The sequence below is a fragment of the Pagrus pagrus genome (genome assembly GCF_965226575.1).
Source record: "Pagrus pagrus genome assembly, chromosome: 3".
Taxonomy (NCBI): domain Eukaryota; kingdom Metazoa; phylum Chordata; class Actinopteri; order Spariformes; family Sparidae; genus Pagrus; species Pagrus pagrus.
The window spans coordinates 3,201,651-3,212,577 of record NC_140187.1 but is presented as its reverse complement, the minus strand read 5'-3'; the positions used below and the strand labels follow the sequence as shown (position 1 = coordinate 3,212,577).

Sequence of the window (10,927 nt, the reverse complement as noted above, 5' to 3'; positions counted from 1 at the left end):
ACAGGAAAGACTGAAGCTATAACTGATTAACATTGGTACTTTCACCCTGCTGTGTTTCCAGCTTCATTCAAACAGAAAATGGCATCCCGATCAGAGGCTGACCTCTCCTGTCCTGTGTGCCATAACATCTTCAGAGATCCTGTCGTCCTGACATGCAGCCACAGCTTCTGTAAAGATTGTGTGCAGAGCTGGTGGAGAAGGAAACCTGCACAGGAGTGTCCCATTTGTAAGAGAAGGTCATCAAAGTTTGAACCACCTGTTAGTTTGGTGATAAAGAACCTGTGTGAGAGCTTCTTACTGGAGAGAGATCAGAGAGCTTCAGCTTCACCAGAGGCTCTCTGCAGTCTGCACGGTGAGAAACTCAAACTCTTCTGTCTGGACCATCAGCAGCCGGTGTGTCTCGTCTGCAGAGACTCAAAAACACACAACAACCACAGATTCAGACCCATCGATGAAGCTGCACAGGATCTTAAAGAGGAGCTCCAGAAGTCCCTGAAGCCTTTACAGGAGAAACTGAAGGTCTTTGAACAAGTTAAAGGAAACTGTGATCAAACAGCAAAACACATCAAGGTCCAGGCCCGACACACAGAGAGTCAGATCAAGGAGCAGTTTAAGAAGCTTCATTGGTTTCTAGAAGAGGAAGAGGAGGCCAGGATCTCTGCTCTGAGAGGGGAGGAGAAGCAGAAGAGTCAAATGATGAAGAAGAAGACTAAGGCTCTGAGTAAAGACATGAAAGCACTTTTAAACACAATCAGAGCCACAGAGGAGGAGCTGAGAGCTGAAGACGTCTCATTCCTGCAGAACTACAAGGCTGCAGTGAAGAGAGTCCAGCAGCGCCCCCTGCTGGAGGATCCACAGCTGCTCTCAGGAGCTCTGATAGACGTGGCCAAACACCTGGGCAACATGAGCTTCAACATCTGGAACAAGATGAAGGAGACGGTCTCCTACACTCCTGTGATTCTGGATCCAAACTCTGCTCATCCAGAACTCCTCCTGTCTGAGGATCTGACCAGTGTGAGACGTGGAGAGAGACAGAAGCTTCCAGATAATCCAGAGAGGTTCGACTGCTATCGTTTTGTCCTCGGCTCAGAGGGCTATGACTCGGGAACTCACAGCTGGGACGTGGAGGTTGGAGAAAGTCCAGTCTGGGTTGTCGGTGTGGCAGCAGAGTCTGCTGAGAGAAAGGGAGATACAGGCTTACAGTCCAGATTATGGGGAATAGGGCTCTATCAAGGTGAATGCACAACATGCTCACTACCTGGTCCATACACTATTTTCTCACCAAAGGAGCTCCAGAGGATCAGAGTTCATCTGGACTGGAACAGAGGAGAACTGTCCTTCTCTGATCCTGATACGAACACACACATACACACCTTCACACACACTTTCACTGAGAAGTTGTTTCCGGTCATTAGCACGGGAAACAAACTCCCCCTGAAGATATTACCGTCTGTCTGTGATAATTGTGTTGACGATGAGGATTGTGGTGAAATTCTTGATTATGTTTCGATGTATAAGCAATGTGTTTAAACTCCCACTGAAGATATCAGCAGTTAATGTTTCTGCAACGGTGAAACAAGTAAATTAAAATTCAACCAAAAAGGAAAATTCAGTCGAAAAGAAGATACTGGCCTTCAAGAGGTTATAGCCGACACTGAGGAGGTTGTTGAAGCAGCCCAGGGACTATAAAAGTCAGAAAAAGGCCAATGGAACCAAAGAATGAAGAACTGAAGCCTTTTTATCAGAATCTTTGAAGAAGAAATAATATGTAAAGACTGCTGCACGTTTTACATTGGATCAATAAGCTTTGAACCTCTGAAAAACATCTCACTCACCAACAGTGACGCACAAGAGAGGAGATGGCGTGTGGATTTTGTAAGATGCATTAAAAGACAAAAGAGAAACTAGTACCTGACTTTTACAGGCTGGGGACATCCTGCTCAACAATCATATGCAATACATGGACGTGCAAAGACACTGCTGAGTGATAACAGTCAAGTACAATGCAGGTGAATGAAATGTCGTGTTGATGTTGTTGTGCTTGTTGATTGTTGTGCTCCAAGTGTTAAAGGATACTCAAAAAACAAGCAGCTGGAAACACTTCATCAATATTTTCTGTATTAATCATCAGAATCTGCAAAGTAACTAATGTTGACGAATAGAAAAAGCAAAAGTACATTAATTCCATTTGAAATGTGTGAAACCAACATTTTGATTCAAAGTCGTTTCAGTTCAGTCAGCTCATAAACACGTCATGTTAAACAGCACCACACACACACACACACACACAAACACCACAGTCAACAGGTAGGGAACCTAAAAGTGGAACTGTTCAGTCTGTCGGTTCAGACTCCATTTTGAGTCGACGGAGCAGCAGGTGCAGGACTGAAGTCTGAGGCAGGTGAGTGTGAAAACAACGTTTGTATTATTTTACCATTAAAGTCTCTGAGTCAGTTTTCTCGACAGTCAATGAACCGATGACGTTCGAGTGGTGGAGGGACGACGCATTTTTGAAGGCTAACTGAAGTTAGCATAGCTAAGTTTATGATATTTACACGTTTTGTCCAGAAAGATAATCCTCACAGATGAACACCACTTTTGTGATTTTCGAAGCGTAAATTAAATCTCTAGCAGTGGAAAGCTAATGTTAGGCTACCGACAACATCACGGTCACATGATTTAAACGTCACCACCACTAAGCGTCTATACTATACTATATACTATATACACTATACATGTTTTCTATAAACTGATCAATGTACAAGTTGTAAAGTTAAAGTTAGAATAGTGTGTAACTAAAGTCGGCCTGTAAAGACAGAATAGTGAGTAGATGATTCTCCTGTTCGCTGTGATGACGTTTAATGTCCGCGACAACTTCTGTAGTCTCATTTAGACGCTTCTTAGCAACCGCCGTTTTTATGACACATAAGAGCTTTATTATTAAACTGTGGGACATTTAATGATGTTTTTTATGTCGTAGAACAAAACGTGTAAATATCTTCAGCCTGTGGTAACCACACACCCTATTTCAGGCATTTAACTGAAAACCAAATCAAAAAGACGCGTTAACTTTGAGATGAGGGAACCGGAAGTACAAAAATACTGATTTCCGGGTTTTAGGACTACAAACTACGCCACTCTATGAACTCGACAATTTGATTCAAAAACGAGCACAGACTTAAAGAAAGCTGACCAGGTGGTTTTATTACACTGTTTATCTTCTCAGACTGACTTCAGACCAGAAGATGAGTGAATCTGTGAAGCAAGAGGAGGACGGGGCTGAGTCTCCAGGATCGAGCTGTCTGTCTGTGAAGGCTGACGGCTCTGAAGATCATCCTCCATGCTTTGACACAAAGTAAGAGGACTGACACAAACTCATTCAGTGTTGGCTGATTATATTTTGCCATTTGCTAAATGTTAGAGTAACATTACGCTTCAGGAATTGAAGAAATACTCTGTCAGACCTCCATATTTTCGAGCAAGCACTAGTTTGCAGATCTATTTCATAATCACAAGCTATAACCAGATCACACATCCTGTTGTCAAGTGTCTACAGCAGCTGGTTTAGCTGTTACTTACAACCCAGACTCCCACAAAGCTGGGCCTTTGTGTAAAACACAAGTAAAACAATGTGATCATTTGCAATTCTGTTAGCTGCTGTGATCACAACTTTCATTTTGACCCACAAGAAGTTCTCTAGACGTTTGGCTGATGTTGAAAATATGTCTAAAATTACATTTTACATTACTTTAATTTGAATCAGAGAATTTAAGAAGGATTCATGAGTTATGAATAAAAATGTCCTGGTGTTTGCAGAGTTCAATACGACAGAGAGAGACCAGAGTCTCCACTATCCATCTATGTGTCTATGAAGAGAAAGTGGTCCGAAGAATATACTCCAATGTTCAGTAATGAACCTGGATCATCATTCACAAAGTAAGAGAACTGATACTAATTCAGTGTTTGCCACAAAACGTTGACACGGAATTAATTTGCCACATCTCCCTCTGAGTGTGAAACTTTTAAACCACCTTATTATCAACAGTAGCGGGATCCGGTCTTTCCTCACAAAGGACGCAACGCTGTCCAAACGCTGGTCACATCCCGCCTGGACTACTGCAACTCGCTCCCAGCCTCGGCGACTAAACCGTTGCAACATATCCAGAACGCTGCAGCGCGCCTCGTTTTCAATCTAAAAAGAAAAACGTATATGCACTTGTATGTTCTAACCCTTAGCACTTAAACCATAGCACTTATGTATTTAAGGTATCCTTGGTAAAAAGCAGCTACTTTGCTCAGATGAGGGCTTGAAAATTGTTTCTGTTTTTTCTTTTCTACTTTATCGACGGTGATATTTTGTGGTTTCTTTCTTGTGACAAATGTACTTATTGTAAGTCGCTTTGGACAAAAGCGTCAATGTTAATTGCAAAAGCTAAATGTAAATGTAAATCTGTCAGTCCCGTTCCTGATCTCAGAAACTTCCTGAGGGAATTTTCTTACATCTGAAAGCAAAACGTCCACTTGGACTCAAGGATGATTAGATTTTGAAGGTCAAAGGTCAAAGGTCACTGTGACCTCACAAAAGAACATTTTTGGCCACAACCCAAGAATTAATGCAGTTATTGTGACAAAATGTGATGTGTAAAATGTCCCATAGGATAAAATGATGAAGCGATGACATTTTTAAATCCCGGTGAAGGAGCTGAAATAAAAATTAAAAATAATTTTCATTGCAGACTGAATGCTGGATTTCAGACGGAAAAGAAACAATAACTTTTCTATAATTTTATTATTTATTTTTAAAAACCAATCAAAAAATCAGTTCAGTTAAACAGGACTGTCTCCACAGAGGTACGAAGAGGAGTCAAGAGGAGCAGCTGTCTTTGGAGACTGACTTGTCCCAAGATCCTCTTCAAAAGTTCTTCAAGCCCAGTACTGTAACTGGACCCTCAGACACAGAGTAAGACCCTTAACATACTGTAAGCTGACCAGACTGAAGATGCTGTGTTTAGGATGAAGACAAAATGTCCTGCTAAATGATTTATATTCATAATGCAGGACTAGTGCATTTATTTAAGAAGATGGTTTACTCGTGGAGGAAAAACTGATTGCCAAAGATCCTTTACGAATTTGCTTGGGAAGAGGGTTTACTTTGTAACAAACTGAATTTCTAAGTGGTAAATGGACTGAACTTATAAAACGCTTTTCTATTCTTACCGACTCAGTCTCAAAGCGCTTTACAACACAAGTCAGCATTCATCCATTCACACACATATTCATACACTGGTGGCAGAGGTTACCATGTACAGTGCCACATGCTCATCAGGAGCTGTAATCATTCATACACACTCACACACCGGTTTATTCCCTGAGTAAACCATCTTCCCAAGAAAATCAAGAAAGGATCTTTGCCAGTGTTATCACTTTAGTTCAGTCAGTTCAGTTTTTCCTCCATGAGCCGTCTTTGTAAAGAAATTGTCAGTACTGCATTTTGAATTCGATTGTTGAAAGTGAAGGGTCATTTCCATCAATTTTCGATGTAACATAGGAATTCTGTAACTAAGCAACCGACCACAGAGATTATTCTGAAATGCTGCTAAAGCGCTCGTCTGGAAGGTGATTATTTTCTACCTATGTACATGAGGACTAGGCCTTAGTACCTCTCATTAAGTCTCCCTCTAATGATCATTCTTCCTCTCACTTGAGCCAAATACTTAAAAGAGAAATTTATACATATTTAACCTCTCTCACTAAGATTTTCTCTCTTTCCCTCCAAGGAAGTACACAGTGATCACCTCTCCAGAGCAGTGTCAGAGGTATAGGGATGATTTCAACGGTGAGTACAGTGAGTACCGGCGTCTGCATGCTCAGTTAGAGCTCATCTCCCAGCGCTCAACTAAGCTTCAAAATGAGCTTAAACAGGTCCAGCAAAGCAAAGAAAATAAGAAGGTAGATTCCCTAAACGATAACCACAAATCTGTTCCTTGTGTTCCACAATAACTTGATTAAAAAGTGCCCCATTATATTTCACTGGTTCAGTTTTATTCATGTCCTTTGCCCTTTTTGTGTCTCCTCTTCTCAGACAATTCATCGTCAGTTACTTCAAGAGTATTTGAAAATAAAAAAGGTAACGACTATCAAGTATCTTGATCATCATGTATCCGAGTACATTATCAGATTGTGACTGTGCTTTTTCATATCCCTTTAAGAACTATACTCAAGAGAGGAAACGCCTTGAAGATCTACACAACAAACTGGCACATATCAAGAGAAGTATTGCCATGTACGATCAAAGTCATCTTAGGCAAGTCTTGCCACTCGACAGCCATCCTGGCAACGTCAACAGGGCTCCACCTGACAGACGTGAACAACGTGAGTAAAAGCTTACAGGAAGATCATAAAGAAACGTAAACTGTTATTAAAGTGTAACTGTGAGATTGGCTGTTGTGTGTTAATGACACTCAGTAATTTCAGCAGCAGATCTTTTGTGTTGTTTTCTTTTCTGTTGTGAAATGATGATGTCTTGTATTTGTTTTGCCTCAATGCTTATTAGGCGTTGAATCTCTCTTTTTGTTAATTTTCTGTAATTATACAGTGTGGCTCTTAAATTTGCATTGACTCCCTTTGGACCTTGTCTTGACTTAAACATACCTGCACTTGGCCTTAAACTTTTTACTTGATTTTCTACATTTTGGCTTTATTGGAGGGTTTGCCAATAGATAACAGCTTTGAACTGTGGACTTGGCTGTTTTGTTTGCAAAGTTTATGAATGTTGGGTCACCAGGATGTCTGAAAGTTTGACATCTGCTGTGTCTCCCATCCCCTAGATCCATCCACATCTGAGCCAGACTTCCCTGTGTCTGAGGACATCAGAGAGGAGAGTAAAGAGGTTAAAGTGGATCAGCTGTGTCCTGATGATCCAGAGAGGTCGAACCAGCAGCATCAGCTTCTGTGTGTGGAGGCTCAAATTACAAATGTCAGTTTGTCACACTTTTAGACTGGGGTTTCTTAGTTTCACCCCAGCCAGAGTTTAGTATTCACTACCTGCTGCATTCTGTCCATCACAGTCCTGCAGGCTTCACTTGTGCAGGATAATTTCACTGAATAATAATAATATTTTTAACAAGGGATAATGAACTGATGAATAAATATTAAGGAGTGCATATAGACTAAACTGTACGTCACTGGGAGAGTTGAGCTGCAGTCTTTGCCCCCATCTCAATGTGTTTTAATTAACTCTCCCGTCTAGTTTAATTAACTAATTTTGTGACTCTTTTAATTTTAGGAGAAGCAACATTTCCTACCTGAACTACTAACTGAGTCTGGAAAGACATCATACAGGTAACAAAACATCAAATGCTAAGCATCTGCATGTCATAACAGATCTTTTGACAACAGACTGGCTTGTTGTTAACAGCTCCTCTGTGTCCCACAGGTTCAGGTGTCCTGGTCCAGGTGTGTTCCAGTGTGAATCGACTGGACTGGTGTTTGTTATGGTTCAGGAGGCGGAGCTGCTGTACAGGACTGTCCAGTGGGATGAGAACCTCCTCAGATCAGTTGGCAAGATGGCTGCAGGGCTGCTGTTCGATATCAAGGGTTCAGAGGGTGCTGCTGTCTGTCAGCTCCACCTGCCTCACTGTGAAGTTATGGATGGTAAGGACTTTATTGTGCTGTATGAATGGAGAGTTTATCCTTTCTCACGTTGCCAACGAATAGTCACTATGTCTTGTTGGGACCTCATCCACATATTGCAGACAATAGAGAGGCCTGTGGGGAAAACCAGAAGACTAACTACAGCGTTTGCACTGCTGATTGTAACTGAGCAGTTATTATTTTGCATATCTAATATTTTAATAACAGCTGGTTGAGACAGTCAGTGCTCGGATTTACCCCATTTCATTATTGTTCTCTGATTCCAGGGTGGTGCTCTGGTGATTATTAATGAATGATAATAACATACATTTCATCGATGAATTATTTAATTAACAGTCAATAATCAAGTAATATTCCACATCGATTTCAACAGTCTTTACCGAACCACTTTTCCCTAACCCCGATTGACAAGGTCAGAAGGTCGAGTCATGATGTGAGGGAGATTTCATTAGGAAAAAGAAAAAGACGACTGCTGTGCTGAGAGAATCCGACTGTGCTCATACTTGCCAATGTAATTATGCAACTACAGATGTTAGTGATTCTGGCCATGGTGAAACTATAGTGTTCTGAAGATGGTCCACCAATAGCCCATCTTTGATAATTTTTTGGTGTTTTTCATACAGGCTATAAAAACATGACAACCAAGTGAAAAATACAGCCACATTTGGGATGCTGGATAGGGTGCAGCAACAGCTAACCAGACATTAAATCTTAAAATAAAAAAAATAGAAATTGTTTCTAAGTAAAAATGAATGGTGGAAAAGTAAAGTTCACAAGGTCACCAAATTCATTGGATTTATCATCTGGAGAGTATTCATATTATTTAAAAAAACTTTGTTCTTCTTTCTTTTTACTTATTTGGCTTTCCATTTATTGTTAATTTTGACTAACAGTTCCCCACAGGCACAACTATTTTTTCTCCTTGTACGAGCAAAGGCATAGTCCCTCACCGGCTTCCCATCCTCCATCACTGAACGTTGCGTTCAATAAATCCCTAAACCTGGACAACAGCTGTACAAAGAATCAGCTCAATGTTCTAGTAGACTCAATAAAATTAGGACTATAGTTGTAATGAGCAAAAGTTCACAGCTCTGTGTTTTCACAGCTCCGCTGCCTGAAGGTCTGCTGTCTGTCGTCCACATCACTGGTGATGGAATGGGCATCCTCACGCCGCTGAAGGTGACAGACACTCATGTGGTTGTCACAGTCTCTCACTTCTCTGCCTTTGGCATAGTGAAGAATTTTATTAAAAGTTTGTTGAACAAAATGAGACCAGTTAGCGGCAAAGTCCTGCTGTTCCTCAGACAACCAAACCCAAAAACACAGAGGCGGAAACTTGACGTGTTCCTCCTGCCGTGGAACGTCCATCTGGACGAGGTAAAGCTTCCAGCTGCTCTCAGGTCTTTGAACAGGTTCTGTACTTAAAGTGAGTAATTGTACTGTCATGATGTAATTTTCCCTTTGTTAAAATATTCTGATGTCTTCTCAGGTGAGCACACAGCAGCGTTATTCAGAGTACATCCAGGTTCCTTCAAGATGTAAACTCATTGAAGATCAAAGTTACACTCTTCACTGTCCTCAGGCCATTAAAATACAGCCTAAGGTGAGTATTTGAAATAAAAGTCTGTGTTAGTGCTGCAGCATGCTGACACGATTCATCATTGAACACTATAAAGGTTTTGACACTTTGGTTTTCAGAGTGCAGATTTCGACCTGGAGTTTGGACCAGATTACTTCCCAACGTTTGAGGTCCGCCTGGAAACAGCCACAGAAGAAGTGACTTTAATGGTCAACGATCAAAGACAGATGGTGGTCTGGGAGCATGACGTTGATCTCACTGGTAAGACTTCATCCACCTGATGGAACAACAGAAAGGAATAGGATAGATTTGAAGCGGTGATGTTGAAGGGTGTGTGCTCTTTCTCTGATGCATTCAGATCTGAAAGGATGCAGTGAACAGTCCAGAGTAGACCTCATTAACATTTGGTGCCGGTCCAGATAAATGGACAGATGCAGGAATCTTTTCCTCACTTTCTTTAACACTGATGGGGAGTTTTTCAACATTTTGTTAATTTCATTGGGAATAATGAATCTTGGTGAAAATAATCGAGTGTATTTAGGTGGCTGGAATTTCAGTCGAACTTTAAAATGTTGTACTTTCTAAGAGTTTTCTTTAAAAGTTTTATCCTTGGGTATCTTCCAGATTCAAGAAGGGGAGCTGCACAGATGAGTGTGCCAGCAGAGGACGGGGTCCCAGCAGAGGACAATGTACCGGCAGACAAGAAGCTGAGCTCTATTCGGACAGAGTTTGTAAGACGAGTGTCTGGACCGGTTCTGAACCAGCTTCTGGATAAACTTCTTGATCTGTACTTTATAAATGATGAAGAAATGCAGTCAGTTAAAGCAAAACCGGTCATACAGGATAAAGCACGAGAGTTGATCGACACAATACGAAAAAAGGAAACTGGAGCCAGCTCGGTCCTGATCGCTGCTCTCCGTGAGGCGGATCCAACTCTTTCCAGACATCTGAAGTTAAGCTGAAGAAAAATCAAGAAACATGTGATGATGAATCTTTATAACAGCTGGCTGTTTAGGGTCACACCTGGAGTCTGGCTCATTCGATCAGGACCAAGGGGGGAAAAGATGGTAAGAGTGATGCATTTCAGTTCTGGTCCGGCTCCTCTTCACACTGACTTTTTACAAACAGACCAAGAGGAGTAAAGGATTTTGGTGATTGTCATCCTGCATCATCAGGTCCCACGTTGGGAAATCAAATTCTGGTGACTGACAGAAGTTCATGCAGCTCTTTAATGCTTCTAGTTTGTATATTCATGTTGTTTGGTGTCACAAAGAGCTCGAGAGGTAACTGATCATAAGCGTTATTATTATTGTTGGACTGCAAATCACATGTTATGAATACTGACTAACAGGAAGAGACAAAAGGAAGCAGCTTGTACATGATTTGGAGCTTTTTACTGTGGGATCACCGAAACACTTTTTAATGGACCTAATGAAACAACAAAGTAAACAGTAGGATAAAAGCAAAGCAGTTCTAACAGCTTTTCACCTGCTCATCAGGGAAAATAAAAATACATTCATGAAATGATTCACATCAGGAGAGTCTCAGAAAATCCCGCACAAATGCAGTGAAGTTTACAAATGAGTGAATGAATCAGTGTGTAAATGCAGGTTCAACAGTCTGTATATAAATGTAACAATTCAAATTATGTTTTTGATGAAAATTGTAAATACTTTTAAATACACAGTATATTTA

The 10,927-nt window shown here is 41.0% G+C and overlaps 2 protein-coding genes across 5 annotated transcripts; both read left to right on the top strand.

Moving 5' to 3' along the window:
• Window positions 1–1,530, top strand: LOC311254819 (nuclear factor 7, ovary-like; the record flags this gene model as incomplete). Its single annotated transcript, XM_084348814.1, has 1 exon — window positions 1–1,530. The coding sequence occupies exon 1, from the start codon at window positions 79–81 to the stop codon at window positions 1,528–1,530; it is 1,452 nt and encodes a 483-aa protein (XP_084204940.1). The 5' UTR covers window positions 1–78.
• A 787-nt stretch (window positions 1,531–2,317) lies between these two features.
• On the top strand, window positions 2,318–10,927 carry LOC311254930 (caspase recruitment domain-containing protein 8-like). Of its 4 annotated transcripts, none has more exons than XM_084349003.1 (14): window positions 2,318–2,401; window positions 3,227–3,355; window positions 3,817–3,936; window positions 4,850–4,960; window positions 5,778–5,949; window positions 6,083–6,127; window positions 6,210–6,372; window positions 6,828–6,976; window positions 7,286–7,341; window positions 7,436–7,653; window positions 8,759–8,832; window positions 9,143–9,256; window positions 9,352–9,493; window positions 9,857–10,927. In XM_084349003.1, exons 2-14 carry the CDS (start codon window positions 3,246–3,248, stop codon window positions 10,192–10,194), a joined length of 1,812 nt encoding a protein of 603 aa, XP_084205129.1. In that variant the 5' UTR covers window positions 2,318–2,401; window positions 3,227–3,245; the 3' UTR covers window positions 10,195–10,927. The 4 variants fall into 4 exon arrangements, with proteins under 4 accessions (XP_084205129.1, XP_084205126.1, XP_084205128.1 ...); XM_084349000.1 differs by having other exon boundaries at window positions 8,759–9,030; XM_084349002.1 differs by lacking the exon at window positions 3,817–3,936 and having other exon boundaries at window positions 8,759–9,030.